Below are 22,289 nucleotides of genomic sequence, written 5' to 3'. Positions count from 1 at the left end.
CCACTACTAGTTGTTGCTTTTCCAGCCCAAGGACTCCTCACTGTCCTGATTGTTCTTCACGTGAAGCCTGTTCCATACACACCTCCCCTGCCTTTCTCTCAGTACATCACCTTTCTGCTAAACAGTTTCTGAGGCAGGGGAACTAGAGATGCTCACAGTATTCAAGTTGTCAGTGAATCACAGATTTATACAGTGGTATAGTGATGTTCTCTGTTTTACAGTTTCTTCCTTTCCTAATAAATTGTAGCAGCAGAATTGTGTTTTTGACTGCTAGTGGGTATTGATAAGTAAAACCACTCATGCAGGAACCTATAACTTCTCACTTGTTTGTTCAAGTCTAACAAACCTGTTCAGCATAAAAAAAGGAAAACACTAATAGCTTTAGATTTCACTTTTTTTTTTTTGCCTCTTACCCACCCTCTGAAGACCTGTCCTAGGAAAGAATTAGGGTGTTACAGTAGATGTGTCTGAGGCTTGTGTGAATAAAATTCATTCAGTATACACTTTATATAATGTAAATAATTAATTTGGTAAAAAAATATTTTGTGTAAGTAGTAAATGGTATAATTTTTTGCAATTAAATTTTGCTCTCTTCTTCAGCAACTTATTTTAATAATGTCCCACTTATAAAATGCAGCCAGTATATGTAAGTAGTTAAGCTTAAGTCTTATTGAATTAATCCTTAATGTGATTAATTTTTACATTCAAAAAATTATAGAATAATTGACCAATTATTATAATGATTTGCCATACTCATCAGTTTACTTTGAGTAATAAATATAGGGTTACATATCTGATTCTAGACTCAGAATTCTGTAGTCTTTTCTATCTTATCCCATTTAATCTTGTGGTATTTTTTTTAAAAAAACATTTACCAAAAATTTGTAAAATATTTTAGTTATTACACCATTTTGTCAAAAAAGCTGTGAATGAAAACATAAGTTTATGAAAACTGATGACATTTCACTTTTCTCTGCATTGTCTACTTTTTTTTTCAGGAAAGATGGAAAAAGTAGGTAAACAAAACCCTAGTGGTTTAGTTTAGATAAAAAGTTTTGAATTTCTTGTAGAAATTATCACATTTTTTAGCAACTCTGTTCATCTTTCTTATACTCATCACCTTCAATCCTTATTTTCATTTTTGTTGATTAGACCTCATCCAAACAATTTTTTCCCTAGATTATTAATGTCCCATGTACCTGTCAATCAAAAAAAGTGAGGTTATTTTCACATTCTGTTCTAAAGCCTTGAGGTGCAACAATTTCTTTTTTCCTTATATTAATATTTGCACAACAGCCTTCTCTAATTTGGTGTGTCAGGTACCTGAAGAAATGCTCAGCCTAGGCACCCCGTTGCTTAGTCTACTGACCTGTACCAGTAAATATTGACTGGGTGCTCCTTTCACACCAAACTTCAACATTTAATATTTCCTATAGCTATTGTGATCATGGACACATCCATTTTTCCTAGCCCCTCTCTGATCTTTTTCTGCCGTATGGGGTTTTTTTAACACAGAATGGTTTAATTAGGCTTCAAACATGTCCCTGAGTAAAATAATTTCTTATTCCTAGACTGTAAGACTAGAAAGGACCTCTGCTATTGTGGTGGGATGACCTTGGCTAGGCACCAGGTGACCACCAAGCAGCTCTATCACTGCCCTTCTCAGCAGGACAGGATGGGGGAGAAAATAAGATGGAAAAAAACTTCATGGGTCAGTTTAATAAAGCAAAAGCAAAGGCCGTACATGGAAGCAAAGGAAAACAAAAGATTATTCTCTACTTCCCATCAGCAGACGATGTCCAGCCACTTCCTGGGAAGTAGGGCTTCGGTACGTGTAGGGGTTGCTCTGGAAGACGAACGTCATAATAACAAATACCCCCCCTCCTCCGCCTTTCTCTTAGCTTTTATTGCTGAGCAGATGTCATATGGTGTGGAATATCCCTTTGGTCAGTTTGGGTCAGTTCTCCTGACTGTGTCCCCTCCCAAGATCTTGCCCACCCCCAGCCTACTGGTGAGGGGGGCATGTTGGAGAGAGCCTTGATGCTGTGGGAGCACTGTTCAGCAGCAGCCAAAACACTGGTGTGTTATCAACACCCTTCACAGCACTGTGGGGGCTGCTATGGGGAAAATTAACTCCATCTCTGCCAGATCCAAGACAACTATCTAGTTTGTAGTCCTGGATAAACAAAGGTCATGGGGCGTAACTGAATTAATCCCCTACCTGAACTAAAATATAATATCTCATCTGATCATTAGATGTCCTGTTAGAGGAAACTTGCTAGCACTTTTGGGAAACTGCTCTTGTGGCCAACTGCTGCTGTCACTGCGAAAATTTTCAAGCTCTTCTGCTCTGAGTTTTATTTTACAATTGACTAATAGGTTCAAGAATCTTTTTATTATTTGCTGTCTGTTTTGCCCTAACAGATTCTGGTCAAACCACCCTGTGACTGGCTCTGGTTGGTAGATTTTGCTTCCAAGTGTGAGGTTTGTAAAGTTTCTATCCTGTGAGGCACCATTGGAAATTGTCCCCTCTTTTACAATTACATTCAAGACACATCAGATAGCACTTATTTAATCAGTATAATGGTTGTCCCATTAAGCAGTGATGGTTCTATATTTATGGAAGCAAAATCAAGTAAAATGCCTTGTATAAATATAGGTCATCAGTGGTTACCTTTCCCAACTACAAATCTTATTAGAAAATAAATTAGTTTGAAATGAGCTAGATTCCAAAAGCCCATGTTGATTGGATTAATCGATTCAGTTATTTATTATTTGAGCCCATAATTTGCTAGGATTAATCTCATGGTGACAGGCCAATAATTACTCAGGGCATCTCATTTAACCTTTTACAAGATGCTGTATTTACTTCGTTTTGATCTCAAACTTTCCTGTTGTTTCACAACAATGTCGAAAGTTTTTGTCCAGCTTTTCTAACACTTTTAGATGCTGGATTTTAAAATGTTGATTTGAGAATTTCTAATTAAATTTTTCTGTCTTTTTGTTTTATTGTCTCTTTTTCATCTGATAGGAGAATAGCAGTACTGGTATGATTCTGTCTGCTTCTAATACACTTGGACAGCTCTTGTTGCTATCGGTCACTTTCCTATGAACTACTTAATCTTATCTTTTTATTTTTTAAAATTAAACTAAAATTAAAACAAAAATTTTAAAACCTATTTAAACTATTAAAATATTCTTCAACCATTCCCCACTACCAGTCAGTGTAATTTTTTCTATTTAAATTATTTCTCTGAAGCGACTTGTCTGATAATTATTCCCAGTTCTTATCTGGCAGCCAATATGCATGTATGTATATATGTGTATATATTTGTATGCAGTGTGTATATATCTATAACTTTTTCGAACAGAAAGTAGCAAAAGTAACCAAGTCTTTTTGTAATTAAAATAAACACTCATAACCATAGCAAATGAGGATTTTTCTATCCTTACAGTATTTTTTTTTTAAATTATCTTCCTGAAGGACAGAAATTAATCCTGTATCATTGTCCCCACTGATTTGGTATAAACAAGATCAAACCATATTATCTAAACTGAGACGATTAGACATCATAGAGATTAGCGGTTTGCTAAGAATTGAAACTGAGAATTCATCTTGGTGGGTGTAGCAGCATGAACTCTTACTCTGGAAATGGCAGGAGAGAAGTTTAAGAGCATGAGGGAGGTTTAACAATAGCTCTAATAAATACCATAGTTAGATTACACTCAATTAGCAGAAATAAATGTTATCTTTTTCTAGTTCTTATCATCCTTCACTTCTGGGCTTTTTTTTTGGACATATATATACTGAGGGAAAACTTTGTATACTTCATTTTTTCTTATTTAAAAATGCACCTATATTATAATTCTTTCATAACGTTGTAGGTCATGTACTAACAGGGCATGATTATTCTAATGAAATGGAAGTCATTTGGCCTTCAACCTCACAGAATTTACTGTGTACCTGAGGCATAGATTAATGGCCTGATAATACATCCCATTTAATATCCCATTCCTTAAATTAACCAGCCCAGGCACTCATTGGGAAGCTATCCAATAAATAAGTGAAAAAGGCAGCACCTGTTATCACTGGTTAAGTGTCTGATACTAAAGCATGTGTAAATAGAAAAATTGTCTTTGAAGTTTAAATGCTATTTCAAAATCCATACTGTGCTACAAGTTTTCTAGTAGCCAGGACTATAGAACAGAGGTTCCTAATGTTTTATTCATAATGGGTCAGGTAACAAAGGGGATATCACACTGGGCATTGCATGAAAAAAATTAACCATGAATCTGATGCCTACACATTGAATAAAAGCCCTCAAAAGCAGAGCAGGGTTCCCTGTCTTTTAACTAGAGACTTGTCCTGATCCTGGCATGGTGGGTGCTGCAGTGCAAGAGCCTGCTTTGCAAATGGGCAAGAGCTCCTGGAGCAGCAGTGGGGCAGGAAATGTGCTGGAGAACGAGGCCCTGGCCTTGGACCAGTGGATGGGCTGGGCCCCCATGGTGCCTTTCCACTCCTTCACTCCACTGCCACAGCCTCAGGGAGCATCGCCTGCTCCCCAAGAGCCACGCGAGCCGAAGCTCCTGCTACCAGACACAAGGAATGGCTCTAAGGCTGTGTATGTCCCATAGCGCATGCTGCAGGAGCGCCTGCTGGAAACACACCCAGGTCAGTGTATTTACCCTACTAATTTAACAGATATTTCACACATTGTTAAAACTTTTTAATATCTAACAGCTCAGGTCATGAGGGCCCCACTAAGATCTTCATAGATAGCTGCTTAAGAAGGAAGCTCTAAACTACAATCTAGATTATTGGGTTGAAATATATGGAACAGTATTTGTTCATTTTGTTCTGCTTTCCTTGAAGATTCCTATCTGTTTCTGCTTATTGTTGTTAGTTCTTGTTAAATGCTGGCCATGATATTGACAGGTTGTGGGGGTTTTTTCCTTCATATGCATCTGTTCAAAGATCAGATTTAGAATCTTATAAATAGCACTAAGCTCATCGCTGTTGAAGCAAGGGGATATTTTAGGTGTTTTCCAACACGTAAATTCAACTGACTGGAGTTTTCATCAAATATCTTAAAAAGTGAGTAACCTTAACTCCAAATTCTTTTGGAAAATAAATTTATCTTTTCTGAACTCTGTTATACAGATTGTAGCATACCTGGTTAAGTAATTACTTCATTCCTTATAGTGACAGCAAAGAACATTAAAGACTTACTGGAGTTGAACTATTGGGGTAGAGGTACCAACTAAAGTATTTTAAAACATATTCCATGTAAAATCTTTATTGAACAAATGCATAACTGGTGTGCAATTCCAAATAAAACCACAGTAAATAGCTTACTACAATTAATTTCTATTAATTCATATTTACAATGTAAAAATTATTTCTCTTCTAAATTTGGAAATCCTGCACCATTGGTCAGCAGTTAAAAAAATAATATAAGAATAACTTCTACTTTGAATGCTCTAGGTAAATGAAGGAATTGGGTGCCCACAGATTAGTCTGATTTTGGGATACAAATTAGAAACTTTAATATGCAGCATTTCAAGGTCCCTGATGAAATACTAGTCTTTATAACTTTTACCTTACAAAGAGATTTGCAAAGATCTTTTACATAAGCAGCGTGTGCTTGATAAATTTAGAGATACCTATGAGAGTAACCGTGAGAGGAAAAACATGTTTTTGCCAATGGCGTTTGGAAAGTTGGAAAAGAGGGCAAAAGTGAAGAAAATGGGAAATGTTAGGAGAGATTAATTTGTTACATGAAAATCTAAGTAAATTGGGTATGGTTATGGTTATCATGTTATACAACTTCTCTGTGAGTTTTAAGAGTTTGACTAGCTGGGTGGTGAAACACATGCATACATCTATGCATTTATCAGCAAATCCTGCTCAGACCTTTGCCTAAATTGCGAAGGAACTTTAGCTGTGATGAGAGAGGGATCAGGGGGATCTAATCAATTAATATAACCACCTATGGGAGGAAGTAAAGATGGCAAATCCAGACTTTTCAAAGTCCAATTGGACACAGCCCTAAGCAGCCTGGTGTCGATGATCCTGCTTTGGGCAGGGGGTTGGACCAGGCAATCCCCAGAGGCACCCTGCAGCCTCAACCCCTTGGTAGTTGGGGGACTCCCTGAACCAATGCACTGCTCCGAGCAGGTATAACATCTTTGCCCCCTGTGACTCAGCATAAAGGTGACACTGAGGAGAAACAGGGTTGGTCCTTAATCTTGTGGATACTCTTACTCATGGCATGGGAGGTGGACCTGCCAGTTTTGAAGCTGTTTTGTGGATTTATAATCAGCGATGCTAATAACATAAGCACTTAGACTAAATCTATAAAATATCTTTGCAATTTGAAGCAGTCTATAATGCCAAAAGGAACATGATGTGTTACAGAATCAATGATGTGCTTCATTTCTAATGTTGCTTATATATGATCCAGACAACCAGTCCTGCCTATACACAGGATACGTGAAATGGGCCCAGTCTGTGCAAAATTCAAATAGTTATAAAAACAGTCACAGTGTAGAAGGGAAAACAGACAAGTTGTTCCTTTCTTAGTCTAATCAGTCTGTAGCTACAGAGCTGAACTATGGGTCAGAGAGATGAAAGATGAGTTTTAATGTGTTTTCTTTACTATTCAATCATTCAGTACGCTGTCCTTTTCAAAGGCATGTAGCTAACCAGTGAGAATGTTTCTCTGGTACTCCTAATATACCAACTACAGTATCCTCAAACAGAAATCACAAATTCAATGAATATATTTGTATTTTTCTATTGTTTTATGATAGTCATATATAATACTGCAAAACATAAATAGATGAAAAAAGGAATTTTGTTGAAACCCAAAATACTTCTTAAAAACATTAACTTCTAAGCATTCAGACATGGCCATAAGTTTTTATTTTAAAGTAGGAAAATGAACAGTTTGAAACAATAATTTACATGATATATATCTTCTTTCAAAATTACTTGCATTGTTTTTGGTAACAATAACAAGAGAGAAAGTCTTGTATATCACTTGTAAATTAATATACAATAATTAACAGTAACAGAAGATTAATTTCTCTTGTTACAACAAAAGAAAGTAAAGAGTTCTTTTTTGTCACTTCCAAATTATCATGAGTTTCTACAGAAAGATTCTCTTGAGTTTGTGGCTTTAGGGTTTGCTATTTTCATTTAAGTTTAGGACAATTCAAAACATAGATATTAGCTTGTTGCAAAGGCTATTTTATTGATATTTGCAATTATTTTTCCAACCAGAATGTCAGATTTCGAGCAGTTTCACTTTGACTTTTACCAGTCCAATTATACCATAGATGACCAGGAAGAAAACCTCTATGGAAGCAGAAAGTAAGTATGCCTACAAAAAAAAAAAAAAAAAAGAGAGAGAGAAAAGGAGATATATCTCAAAGCTCAGATGAAATTAATGACAAAAACCAACATGCAATTGCCAGAAAAGGGCTATATAATCAATACAGTGGAAGTTTTAGTGGAGAGATAGGAGCCATAGCAGTAGAAAGACAGGAAGAATCTTATTTCATCTTTTTCTTATATTTTTTAAACCTATTGGTGACTTCTGCCCATGGAAGGGGACACTGAGGTAAAGAAGTTCTGAGTGTTTTCCCCATAAGGAGTTTTCGACACAGCTGCAGCAGGAGGTTGGGTGTTGCTACAGCTTCCCTGTTCAACAACTGATGGATCTGGTTGGCTTTGGGGCTTGCAGAAGTAAGAAAGAGCTTCATGAGATCATCTAGACTTTCCCCAAGGCAGAATTACTTATAATTGAACCTTTCTTTATAAAGGATTGGGTTTTGTGCTACTTTTATATGTACAGATGTTACAGGTTGTTTACATAATTGGAGTAACTGAACTTCATGTTATTAATGTGGATTTTAGGGCACATATTGCTAGAAATTCTTTAAGCTCCTTATGAGATTCAAAAAAAAAAAAAAATATCTAAATATATGGCTCTTCCATTAGCAGTATGGACATATCTCAGGAGTGTCACCAGGCTGCTTAGTAGAAGAGTCAGGAATCCCTAAACTTGTGAGTACCCTCACAGTGCCTAAATTTGTGGGTTCCCTCACAGCTCCTAAATTCTCTTTCTCCTTATCCCCAGCCTGGAGGCCTGTGCTGTGCCATTGCCTGAGCTGGATGGGCACAAAAGTGGGTGCAGTGGGCTGCAACGTGCTGGCAGGAGCCCTGCCTGGTTTCAGAGGGGGTTACAGTGAAGGGAAGCAAAGCCATGGTCAGCAGCTTGGCATTCACTACACACAGTGGATACTGTGCCCAGAAAATTTCCAGGTTCCCCAAATTGAAAGTAGGTGAAAATTTAAACTGTGGTACATGATGAGCAGCTCTAAGCTATTGTGAAGTCACTCATTTCAATTACTTATTTTTCTGTGATTTTCTTCTTTTCGCAGGAGCCAGACAGGAGAGAATCCTCCAGCCGGTGCTTTTGCCCTATCGGAAAAGCTTCTGTTCCCTCAGAGTTACACAGGCCAGATTTTGCAGCCAATGTACAGTCCTGACACTCTCTCTCATCTTAGTTATGCTGATGGATTTGACGAGGAACCTCCTTTGCTGGAAGGTGAAAATAAAACTATGGATGATGTGTGTGGTTCCTGGGGGTGCCTATACTTTTCTTTGCCAGATAGTGGTAGTCACTAGAGAAACTGCATCAGAGCTGCCAAGCCTGGCTGTGTGAGCTTGAGCCAGCAGCCCCTGGCCCCCAAACCTACATTTTCTTATTTGAATTTGCCAAGGATTCATTCACCCTTATGGCTTATATAGTATATACTTTACTACCACTAGATGACAGCATGACAGTAAGTTTTGCATTCACATTTCCAAATATTTTTCTCCATCCTGCATACATATTGGAACATCTATAATTAATAAATACTGATAATAATAATTTTTGCATATCTAGTAATAAATTTAATAGTTTGAAGATGCTAAATAGCTTGTTTCAGTGGGAAAGAAATTGAGAAAGCTGCTTTCAGCTTCAATTAGTTGATCATTTAACTACATGAACAATATCATTCTTTATGATGATTGAACCATCCTAATGCTAGTGGCTGATTTTGTAGTCTACAAAATAATTGTACTACATTAAAAAAAACTGGAGAATTTGTGATTATTTCAGCATAATGTAAAAAGAGCATATTTAGCCTGCTTTTGCATACTGGAAGGCAAGTGGAGTTTTTACTACTTAAAAGATACTACTACTACTTTAAAACCAGCAAGATCACTCTGTTTGATATAGATAACTGCTAGATCTCTACCTCTCAGACCTCCAAGCATTTAACTCCACATGCAGCTCACTCTGTGAAAAGGATGTTGAAATACGACTGCTTCTGATCTGCAGGGCTTCAGAGATGCTCGTATCGGTGTACCACATAAATCTGACCAAAGACACACACATTTTAATACAGAAGAACTTTATTTATATAACATTTTGGCTCAGCTTGAGGTGATGGATTGGTGGAATAAGGTAAAGACTTAGCTTTCCAAGCAGATTTAACACATTGCCAGTCTCAGTAATTCTGGCACCCAGTTCTAAACCTAACTTTTCCCTTGCTGGAGCATCTCGGGGAAGATGTTCACGCTTGCAAGCTGAAGGGCTTCTGCAGGAGTTATAAGAGGAATCTTTATGCCAGTAAAGTTAATGGCAGAATTCCCATCAACTTTAACAAGAAAGAACTTTGTTCTGTTTCTAGGGGTCCTCAGTAATTACTTTTTAAATGCAAAAAGAAAAGCTTATAAAGCACTGTAGAAAGTATTATTAACTTGCCTTGAAGGGAAGAATGTCATTTTTAAGTGCCTCTGGCAGTTCAGGCTTAAGACACATCTCTTGTCAGATTTGCCAGAATTAAAGCATATGTCTCTGTCCTCAGTGTTCTACAGTATCTTGAATTCTGCAGTTACTGTTAATTAGCATATTATTCAACATCTAACTTAGTGTGGCATTAGATATATGTGTTTTAAATATAGAATAAACAAATATTAACTTAAAAATGCTGAGGGCATTTTTTGGTTCACTGCCTAAAATGGGATTTAATAAATTAATATTCCAATTTAGCATCAGAGCTAACTCTCAGATCTACTGGGTATATAGCAGGGACATCGTGTTGCTTCTACAGAATACGTCATCCTACAATATTATCTTCATTAAGCAACTAATTTGTTTGCTTGTTTGGGGTTTTATGGTATCTAATTGTGTTCTTGTGAGTAATTAACAATGCTGGAATTTCTCGTTGCAGAACTTGGGATCAATTTTGAGCATATATGGCAAAAAACATTAACAGTTCTAAATCCAATGAAGCCTGCAGATGGCAGCATTATGAATGAGACAGACCTCACCGGACCTATGGTTTTCTGTTTGGCCCTTGGAGCAACATTGCTGCTGGTAGGTTGTGGTAGAAATCTTAAGGGATTTCTTTTCTAACAAGCTAATGCCTAGGTGATAATTCATGTGAAGTTGCAGAAGATGTAGTACTGGCATAAAATGAGTCATTTGCTGCCGTTTGTTCTGAGATTATTAAAAAGTCTCCTTGCTTTGAAACTACCTGCTTAAAGTTTAAATGTAATATAGATGTAATACGGGTGAAGTGATGTATTACTTCCAGTGGCAAGAAAAGATCACACCATTTTTTGGGGTGGGATTTAATATGAACAAAGGACAGATCTGTACAGTGTGTATATCCTGGGGAGGCTCTGAACACCCGAAGCATAGCAGTGTGCACTAGCTAAGGACCTAACAAGGAGGTTTTAAAAGAGGGAATAAAAAGGCATAGCAGACCAGCCTGTTTTTTTCTAACACTTACTACTGTTTTGAAATTATCTTCCCTCAGTGTTATTTTGGGTAGTGCAGAGATATCTAAAAAATTATGTATCTAAAATAATTTTAAAAAGGAAATGGAAACAGCCTTTTCCTACTCACCTCAAATTTGCAATACTTTCCTATAAATTTTGCTAGTCCTTTCCTAGGTTATATTCTTTTCCTACACCATCTGCTAAACAAAATATGGTAGCCTGTGTTTAACCTCTTTCCTCTTTATGAATATAGCTTTCCTACAGGAGGAAAGTTGAACAGGATTGTACAGTACTCCCAAATTCATCTATTTATCACTGACAACAGGGGCTCACCACTGCTGCTGAAGTACAGCTCTGATTGTCGGCAGCAATTCATCAGACAGGGATAAGGTGGAACCATTCTGGGAAGGGCTTTACTGTTCTGCAACTGAGGTGAGAGAAACGGGGCTCTAATTCTCCATTTCCTCTGTGATAAATAGTGCTGAATCAGAAGACTCTTGCAAGTTCTTACTCAATTTGTAATGTCAGTACAGTACCTTGAATGTGCAAACTGCAATATAAATGGCAAGTATTATTATTATTTATGTCCCTATAAAAATAAAAATCTTTAAAAAACGTGGAAGAGGCAGGAGAAAAAGGAATAAAAGGAAAAGAAGATGGGAAGCTAGAGAAGACAGGCTATTTTCCACCTAGACAAATAAAGATAAGAGGGGAATAAAAGGAGAAAACTCTGAATATATAATCAGGAAAAATGGAAGGAAAGCTAAAAGAAAGAACAGGAAAAAAAGGGTTGTTGTTGATTTTGCTCCCTGAATAGCCAACAGTTATAAGGAATATTAAATTACTATTATTGAAATAAAGTACTTTAATTATCATATTTATTCTGGGATATTAAGCGTTTTAAGTGTCATTAGAAAAACAACTATTTTCAATGCTCCAGTTTTAGGCCAGCAGAACTTGTCTGATACAATCTAACGTTTTTGTGCCACAACTTCACAGCAATAAGACAATGGGATTTCCATGGGCCATCTTATAAATTCAGGCTGCATGTTTTATCTCAGATGCATTTGAATACTAAAGTGACTCTTCAGCTGTGTAAGCTATGATATCCTTCTGTACTTGAATAATTCTCTTCTAATAGCACCAGGAACACAATTTGGTTGAGAGCTTGTTTCCAAAAATAATTTATAAATTTTATTTAGTTTCAGCTTTTTATCTATGGAAAAATATGCAAATATATTCTTCAAATGGTAGCAGTTCTTTCAGAGGACAGAGAAAAAGAGGAAAGGTTTGTTAGCCTGGCAGCAGGACTTGATCTTCCTCATACTGGCGTAAAACAGGGCAACTCCATTGCAGATAGTGAAACAACAGCAGTGTGAAAGTTAGCAGAAGCCCGAGTCTCAGCTGCTTTGCATTTTACATAGTCATTCATACGAAATCAGACTTCCCCATCCACTTAAACTAAGGATAGTAGTACCCACTCTAGGCAGATGCAAACAAGCACACAGAGTCTGACTTTCTTCTAACCTTGTTCCTTCCGCAGGACAAATTTAGTTCTTTCCATTCATCAAAGCCTGCCAGACTAATCAAGCTTGATTCTGGTTTTGCTTACATCACTGTGAATTGGGAGTATTCCTGCGTGTATGAGTCAATATATTTACATATGTTAAGAAAGACTAGAATTGGAACCAACGTGTTTAGCTGCTTTTTTTTTTTCCTCTCTCATTCCCCTGCACTGCAAATCAAACATTTCACCAAGTGGAGATTTCAGTTAAATGCTAGTGCTAGTGTTAGTGCTGCCTTCATCTCTGTCTCAGTAATTTCTTAAACTAAGATGCTAAATATTGCTGTGTAGAATAACTAAATACACTGAAACAAACAGTCTAAAATATTAGCCTGTAGTGGTTGTTGCATCTGTTTGAGACAGAGCTTTTCTTAGGTGGTCAGTAGTAAAGCTGCCCCAAATCATTGTAGATGTTAAACTTACTACAAATCTTTAATGACTGAAATTGTAATTGACAATAATCTGAGTTGGTATTGGTCTCCCACACTATCTCTAGCTATCATTAATTTTACTTGGAGAAACAATTTTTCCTCATTATTTTATACCAGTAGTATGCAAATGCCAGCAAAGGACTCTGTACCTAAATAGGAAGATTTCTTACACTGTTAGTTCAGGAATAGATCATTCCTTTATGGTGGAACATGGGGGCAGGGAAAGGCCAACAATTGGGACATTGTGAGGATATAGACAACCTGGCTGTACCTGACCTACCTTGAGTACTGGAACCAGAGGAGAGCTCAGGTCAAGCTGAAAACAGGATAATGGTGTGTAGGGCTAGGGCCTGAATAATAGACTCTAAAACAAAGTTGACCTCTAGATGAACCTCACAACTAAACATTATCCATTATTAGTATCTGTTAATTAGTAAAATCTGTATTACCGTTAGCATTAATTGTTAGTATCTGATCATTAACGAAATACATATGCTCACTAGTGAAAGATGTAGCTTAGAGAGAATATAATCAGTAGTGAGGATGAAGTGCTGTGAGAACATGTATCCACCTTTCCTTGTTTAGCCTTGTTCAAGGCTGAGAACCCAGTGTTTGGCCTTGTTAGAAACTCCCTTGGTTCTCCTCCATCGAGCCCTGGCCAGGCTTTGGGTGGAATCCAACAGGAGGATGAAACCAGATGTTTCTGCTCAAAACAAAGGTGCAAGTCATTCTGACTTGCTGATTTTTGGTATATAAGGCTGGACCCTCTTGCCGCGACTTTGGATGCCTCACCTACGGATGGACGCATCGCGTAGGACTTCCCACTTGCCGGGACAGGCTCTCCAAATCCTCGCTGCAACCGGGGCCCCCCTGCGACTGTGGATCTGGATGTTGGTAACCTATGCAAGTGGCGATGGATCTTTCTTAATCATTATTCTCCCCATTGTGTAGCAATGATTAGGTGCATTACCTTGCTTGTTCTTATTTTCTATAATTGACTGTATGTAGTAATAATTAAGTGTACCATTCTGTATTTTTCTTATTGCTTATTTTCTGTATTACTTGGTTATATCCTTTAATTATTAACAGTAAAATAAGCCTACTCTATTCACTCTGGTGTCTTGAGTTTGACATCCTCGATCAGCAGAACATGGTGCTGATGTAGAGGCAGGTCATATTAACTGAGGCTGCCTTTCACATAAGTGTTCACTGCTCCCCTACTAGAGCTGATGAGCTGTCACCAGCCCACAACATTAGGACCTTCAAGCTGTGCCATCACTAGATTAGACTCTCTCCACTGCATTGCTTTGTCTCTGTTCAGCTCAGATACTGCTGGCATCCCATGATCAGTTTCCACATGAATGGATACAGGAAGAGGGGGCAGAGAAGGAGGGTCCTCAAAGTTGGTTTCCCTCAGATTTTATTAAATTGTATGGATAAGTAAAGTGGGAGGTCTTCTCAATCCTCCTTAACCATCATGGAGGAGATACTTGTAAGTATTGTAAACCATGAAAATAGCTTCAATAATGTTTTCACCTTATCCATCACAAAGAGAATCCAACCATAAGCTACAAAATGATTAGGAAACTGAGACCCTCTATTAGTTTTGGTTCTCATGTAGTTTATCATATGCAATATACAATGTGTGCAATATATGGGTATGCGTGTGTATGCACAAACACACCTGTGTTTTAACTACGTATATATATATAGCTATGTGTTAGGAAGGTGATACATTGTGGCCCTTCATTTGAGGAGTTTATTCCATGGTTCTGAGTTAAGGGTTGAGTCTCAAGTTTGATCTTTCTTCTTCACAAATGCATGTTCTCATTAGGATGCAAAGTTCCAAGACAAAGCAAACAAAACCATCTTCATCCCAATCACTGTTTATTTCTGATGTACAAATGTTTATTTCTGATACGGATGTGAAAATGACAGTATTGTATAGCCGACATTCAGTATTTCATTTGTTAGAAGCTTGAAGAGAGAGAAAAAATGTTTAACAGTCTTTTGTGAGTGTTCATTTTTGGGAGTGAACAATGCCCTCATGCCTGGAGGTGATCCTTCAAAATGATGGCAAGAGATGAAGAAAACGGTGGTGCTGGGGCCACTATTGCCTGTTGTACTAGCTTTGTGTATAAATTAGAAAACATCAGGCTCCAGGCTGTCAGGCTGGTACCTTTCACAGGCACTAAATTCACACAAAGGAATAAAACCTGGAAGAAAAAACACCTGGGGATTTTTTCATTCATTGGAACAAAAAAAGAACACAAGCTGACAGTTACTACTCAGGTTTATGTTGAAATGAATGTATTGATCTAACCACAGAGATGTGTCTTTCCTATGGTAGTCAAGGGGAAGAATGGACACATTCACCCTGAAAACCAGCATACTTTCAGCAAAGTTTTACTAGTTTTTTGCAGGTCTGCTTAAAGCTGGGGTTTGTAATAAAATGGGAAGCATATCAAGTAAGTCAGGTCATCATTTTACTCAGGACATTTTTCCACAGCCCCATATACACCTATTGGAAGGATGTTTCCTGGCACTAAAATGTGCTTTCCATAATTTCTTCTCAGCTGTTACCAATTAGACCTTCCCAAGTCTCCCCAACCAATTCCTGACCTGTTCAGAGCCCAATGACAGTAAAACTGAGAATCAGCCTCATAACTTTAAGTTAGCGAGAAGCACATTCTCAAAATTGTACCTTGGAATTTTTTTATGCAAAAATCATCCAAAAGTATCATCTGTGGTTTACAATTGAACTGATGTAGGCGAAGCAGGGAGTGTCAACACGAAAAAGTAACAAACCTAATGCTTGCCTTCTGTCTTCTCCCACCACTTTGCGATGACTTGCTCACTTCTGATGCTTCATGCTTACTCATATTTATTCCAGGCAGGAAAAGTTCATTTTGGCTATGTGTATGGCATGAGTGCCATTGGGTGCCTTGCTATGCATGCCCTACTGAACCTGATGAGCATCCCAGGAGTCTCGCATGGCTGTGTTGCAAGTGTCTTGGGCTATTGCCTGCTGCCCATGGTGATGCTGTCCTCTTCTGCAGTCATCTTCTCGCTACAGTAAGTACCAGTCTCTGGCAGCAGGAATCATATGGAGGACAGTAAGTCAGAATGCTGGTGTTATGCAAAACATTTTGTAAATGGTTAGGTACCGAATTTTGGCTTCCAAAACTGTGAAGAAAAACCCCATTTTGTTTGCGTGTGTGGGTGGAAATGGACAAAACTGGACTGTGTTTGAGAGGGGTGATATAGATTCATTTTAAGATCAGTCCTTAATTCCACTGTTTCCCACTTGGACTGACAGTGCCTTTGGTTTTTGCAGCAGCCTCAGATGTGATTTCTGTTTTGCAGAGTCACCAGTGGCCAAACTCAGGGATCAATTTCAAGAGCAACGGCCAGACTTTGGTTTTATATAGTTGTTCCTTCTGTACCTTTTTTGTTCATAGTATCAGGCTTCCATCCTTATGTAGATCGACTTCTGTGTGACAGAATGAAATAATCAAGTAACCCTTAATGATTTGCAGCATTAAAACAAGTGTTTAAGATGTAGTAGAGTCGTATACCCTGGGGTATAGTTGTGGTGTAATTGCAAACCTGAAAATAACTGAAAACTTTGAAAAAACAAATGTGTGGTGGCATATGTATCTGTGCGTGTGTGGGTGGGTGTTCAGTAATATGCCTATGAATAGGAAATTTGTATGCAAGCCTCTCCCTCCTCGTTTGGTAAGCCTTTTGAGATACAGACTGTGTTTACCTCTCTCTTCACATACAGCAAAGTACAAGGAAGCTCCAGGTCTTGCCTGAAGGCCTTGATCAGTACTTTTATCTGTCATTAACAAGTTATTAATAAAGGTTCCCCTCCTTAGCCTTTGTTGTTCACTCACATTTTTAACTCTCCAATGTGTAGCATATGGGACTTGGCAGCTGATGAATAAGGACTGTGCCCCTGTTTGTTTTCTTTGGAAAAGCAGCAATTTTATATATGTATATATTATTTTTTAAGGAAATTATATGGTGCGATGAAGATTTTGGCACAATCCTTGTTGCATGTTTTTGTGGAGGTATGATGGGTTAACCTGACCATATTCCGTGTATTAAAGTGTTTCTGAACTGTCCTTGATGAGATGAACAGTAGTGACACGGAAGAAGGCATTTATTCTCTGTTCTCCTACACTTCCCATATTTTCTTGATTAACCTGTTTAATAATATACCCTAATAAAAGGTGCAGATACATAATCATAGGACAGATGGGGTGAACTCTAAACCAGCTGTTACAACTGTGCAGGGTACTGTTGTCTGTACAAGGAATCCCCAAGCATACGCCACACATTTGTAAAATGTTGCGAAATTACAGAAAGCACATCTTTTGAAAACCTATAAATACTATACTGTGATAGCTTTTACAAAATTAAACTTTTATTTCTGAAATGAATTGATAACATTAAGTGCCTGTCTACAGGATTCTGCAGTCCCTTCTCATTCGCTATATGAAACTGCTTGAACACAGCAAGTACCAAGGTTAACTATTATGAACATGCTATTAAAATTAAGTGGCAACTTTTAAATCCAACACCTATTTCATTATTTTTAATTTAAAAATTTATTTAAAATAGCAAAGAGCAATACATTCATGATCTTTTCAAATATTTGTAAAAATGTTACTTCTGTCTATTTCAAAGTGTAAAGAACTAAATTTGATGTTTGTTTTCACAGAAAATATAAGTAAGATCATGCATACATCTATTGCAAAGATACATACTAATCCAACAATTTTCAATTTTCACTATTATTTCATGATTCATTTTAATGTTTTGGGTGCTGAATAGTACCAAAGAGAAAACCAGTTATCTTATGCAAACTTGCATGGAACCAGATTTGTTTGTGCCCATCTATGCTGATATCATGTCTGAGCCCAAGTTGATTAGGCCATCTTTCTGGAAGAAACATCAGCAGACTTTTTTCCTGGAAAAAACAACAAAAATTCTTTACTATCAAATCCCTGAAAAGAGTGGTCAAGCCATTTCTTTAACTAAACAGTGAAGGAAATTAATCTAAGAGTGGAGAAAGAAGTTCTTAGACCCAGCAGATGCAAAGGACCCATTTGGTGACCACATCTGCAGGTTGTGAGAGAGAGAAGTGGAGAGGGTCCACTCAAGTCTGTCCCCCTAGCTCAATCTCATGCCAGTACACCCCTAGTCCTCTTGGTCACTGTGAGCATGACATCTGCCTTCTGCCCTTCTCCCATGCTTGAGGATTTGGCCTTCATGGACATTGCCAGACACAAACTCTCTGTAAAGCCAAACCATTCCTTTTGGCAGTAACATGCAGTTAGACCAAGGATTGAATTTGTAAGAGGTATCTCTGGGCTCCAGTATGATTTTATGTCACCTTTCCATCCTGTTCACTGCCAGTCCTGGAACAAACCATGAGAGGCCATTGTACTTCAGTGCAAGACAGAGCAGCTGCGGCTCTAAATTTTACTACCTTGTGATAGCCCCCTAAAGAGTCATTATACTAGCTGAAAATTGTCATCGCACAATATGTTCCTGTTGCAGCCCATCCCTCTGCCAGCATGGGTACCTGCTCAAAGAGCCATCCATACCAGCTCTGAATTTCTGGCTACCTGTTTAGGTGAGCATCTTAGCATCTCCATCCTGGACCAGCAGAGTCCAGAAACTTGGTTCACAGAGCCCGGTGTAATTTCCTTGAATGCCACTGTATAGGTTTAAAGGACACTTAAACTGAAGGTTTTAAATCACACAATCTTTAATGTTTTATTTTTAACGGGTTGAAGTTGCAATGAGGTGCTGAGTCACCTTAAAATCAATTCTCTCCTTCCTCCCCCAAAGTCCCAAGAGCTGACACCAAGTACCCTATTGGCCTGGAGACTGGATTGCCAAGAAATGAACTATTTTATGTTATATGATGGCATTAAGTAAACTAAGTCAATTAAATAAGGAGAGCTTTACTCATAATAGTTTAATTGCAATAATAGTATTAGTGGAGATTATTTCTGATAAATGGGCCTAAGTAAATATACGTAGTCTGTTTCTCACTTCTGATTCTGTTTTGCTGATACTTTGGAAGAGTGGGGCACCAGAAAGTCCTTTAGCAAGTGGCAGAGGTTCATTCATTCTCAAAGTCCTTGAGCCTGACACAGCAAAAGTGTGTAACGCAGCCAATCTCATTATGTAATTCAGCAGCGTATTATGTGCATGATCTCATGCATTTTACAGAAGCAGGCTGCAAATACGGAGTGCAAATAAAGCATATGTGAAACATTACTTATTGGCAAGATTTTGTTCCTACAGGGTTTAATAGTGAGCTCTCTGTAATCTGCAGGAATATTTCAGTGGACTTTGGACCATAGCCCCATAATCATCAGTTCTCCATGCCATCCTGCACTTGAGAGGTGGCAAAATGTAACTTCAGAAGGGCCCAGCTGTCACCAGGAGGCAGTGTGGAAAGCCACTGTCCTTTCGGTGTGCAGAGAAGGATGCCAGGATGAACAAAATATTTTTCCTCAGTGGCTCTTTTCCCATCCCTTGCTTTCTACTCAGTGTGTACTTTTTTTTAAAAGACCAGTTGAGCTTTCTGCTGAGAGGCAGTTACCACCTTTCTGCCCAGTCAGCTGAGGTGCAATTCTTTAAGAGCCTTATTGCCTCTCCTCAGAGTCTGAGGCAGACTTAAAACCTGTGCCGTGTGTAACAAAAATGCAACCCCTCCAGGTCATCAGGCTGCCTGATGGAAGAGTAGGTCTGCAGTGTTCTTTTAGATCCTAAAAACTTCTAGAAGATGATTTCGGCTGCAATAGGATCTTTTCTAACTTTAAAATTAAACTAGCTGCTGCATCTGCTAGAGTCGCAGAAGATTTATTTGGAAATGCATTGTCCTTTTAGCAGTACTTCTGATGAAGCTGCTGCTTTTATCCATGCTGAAGAAATTGCCTTTTTGTTTTCTGTTACTATTTTAATTTGTTTCTCAGGCTTGACTTTCATTATGTCAGTCACTCCTTGGTTCTTCCAGTGACTGTTACCTTATCAATAACAAGCTGCTAGACATGAACTTGAATTTGATAAAATTTGATGCTACATTTACTAACAAGTGGACTCTGTCGTGTTTCTTTTGTTTTTTCTCCTAGGGGGACCCTGGGAACTTTGTTAGCTCTGTTTATTATTGGATGGTGCAGTTTGTCAGCCTCCAAAATTTTTACCTCTGCATTGGCTATGGAAGGACAGCAGCTTCTTATTGCATACCCGTGTGCTTTACTTTATGGGCTTTTTGCACTTCTAACAGTTTTCTGAGATATATTTTCTGGTAGCCTTCTTACAGTCTGTTTATGGTTCTTGGAGGGGCGAGAGGTTATTTACTTATTTTTAGATTGCCTAGAGTTGCATTAAGTTCCATTAACAAAATTAGATTATATGATTTACATTTTTTTGCCTAATGGCTGATAATGAAATAAAAAAATCAAGCTAAGAGGTAGATTACTTCAATAATGGTGTTTTGAAAGTCTTACAGCTTAAAGAAAAACATTTGTATTGAGAAGGTAGTAAAAGTGAAAACATATGAAATAAATGATAATTTTAAAAAAGATTCTGTTCTGAGTGTTTAATGTATAATACATATACTAGAGAGTAACCGGAAAGCAATAATGTAAATATTTAATAGACCTAGTAAATCAAGGAAAATACAAATTTATTTGTTTCAAAAAACCCAACTTGCCATCTTATATGATTACTAATTCATATCCAGAATTTATGTGTGTGGGTTTGGGGTTTTTTAACAGAAGTGTGAGTTACCCTGCTTTGTGATGTTGAAGAATTGTCCCAGAGCAGGTTGCTACAACAGACGGAGGAAACTAGAAATGTCATCTAGATTTTGCTTTTTTTTAAGAGGTGTAGCTGTCCAAAACACTATTGTACAGTTTGTAATGTACAGTAATGTTATATTTTAAAATTGCCACTAAACCACCGCCTGCTGTCACTGCAGAAAAGCACCACACAAAGCAAGGGCAACACCTAAAAATGTCTCCTGAAAGGCAGAACTGTATTTGAGCAAGCAAAATACAAATCTCCACAATTTTATCTGCCCCCCAAAAAATCTATTTTCTGCTTTTAGTTTTACAGGAACCTAACATTTTTTATAATAACAATGAAGCACAGAATGCACAAGATGATGTTTCAAAATATAATATTAGAAGTAGCAAGCCATCAAGAGGAAATGGAGATGTGTGTGCAGTCATAACAAGAGCAAAATCCAGTACACAGTGGTAAAGACAATGAATGTAGCTGTAGAAAGGGCTAGGGAAAAGAAGTAGATGAAATAAAGGGAAACGTGAAGGAAATAAATGGCAGCAGATTATTTCATCGGTGGTTTAGGGTGTCTTCCTTCTTGATGCATATTTTTATGATCTTGATTATCCTCCAATTTATTCATTATTTTGAACGCTTTGGTGAAATGCTTACAAAATATTTCTCTCTCTAGACAGATGACCAATGATCCTGTGAGAGAGGGTCCTGCTACTGCATGCACTTACGCAGAAGCTTAGTATGGCAAAACTTCTCAAGAACTCATAAAATGAATTGTGTTCCTAATCCTTTTCAGGTCAGAGGTAAATCAGATGATCAGTTTGTCCTCAAGCTAATGTTTCTGTTTCTGAACTGAAGGAGCCTTTGATAAAAATATTTCCCATTTCTGGCATATTTGTTTTTTTGTGAATTCTTGTACAAACCATTCTGGAATTCATTTTACTGAACTCCAGTGGAACTAGCTGAGACTAGGGGTCAAGAGAAGTGAACAAAAGGTAATGTGTACTTAGCCAATTCCTTCAAAAATCACAACTCATGGAAAAATACTTGCTATGTTTATCCATTTCTTTGTTGCAACGCTAGGAACACAGGCACAGAGAACCAAAGTTGAAAGCATGACCCTGGAGCAAATTGCAGCTATAGCTAGGCAGGATCTAGCTGCATATAAGTGGGAGTGTGTGAATTTGGAAGATCAGCATTTGTGAGCACAACACATTTGGCCCTGCCATATCAGGGAGTAAATTTGCCACTAATGGAGGCACAGATAAACATGTCAAGTGACTCCAGGGTATGGTTATAAAATCAGGCAGTTTGATTTACCATGCACTAATGGCATTCTCATGTCTGAATAGGGAAAGATTCATATGGTTGCACTTCTTCTGAAGTTCAGAAAAGATGGTTTAGAAACATTTAGATCCATTTTTGTCTTACACTTCCTATTATCATTCATGCTGGCTAAAAAAAGTATAAAATGGCTCTGTTCCGCAGCACTTTATATTCATTTTCATCCTGATCTGCATGATATGAGTGGCAGGGGAACCAGTGAATCAAGCCATCAATTTGTCTTTTGATGTCATAGACAAGTCAAATTACTTATGGGTAAAATGAACACCTTGAAATTTTG

The 22,289-nt window shown here is 37.8% G+C and overlaps 1 protein-coding gene across 1 annotated transcript; it reads left to right on the top strand.

The window, feature by feature from the left end:
* Window positions 1-7,132: 7,132 nt before the first annotated feature.
* On the top strand, window positions 7,133-20,440 carry YIPF7 (Yip1 domain family member 7). Its single transcript, XM_074821384.1, has 5 exons — window positions 7,133-7,375; window positions 8,449-8,615; window positions 10,291-10,436; window positions 15,732-15,913; window positions 19,996-20,440. Exons 1-5 carry the CDS (start codon window positions 7,287-7,289, stop codon window positions 20,156-20,158), a joined length of 747 nt encoding a protein of 248 aa, XP_074677485.1. The 5' UTR covers window positions 7,133-7,286; the 3' UTR covers window positions 20,159-20,440.
* The last annotated feature ends 1,849 nt before the right edge of the window (window positions 20,441-22,289 follow it).

This window comes from Strix aluco, chromosome 4 (assembly GCF_031877795.1).
Source record: "Strix aluco isolate bStrAlu1 chromosome 4, bStrAlu1.hap1, whole genome shotgun sequence".
NCBI lineage: Eukaryota > Metazoa > Chordata > Aves > Strigiformes > Strigidae > Strix > Strix aluco.
The sequence above is the reverse complement of the archived record's forward strand: the minus strand, read 5'-3'. Positions and strand labels throughout refer to the sequence as shown.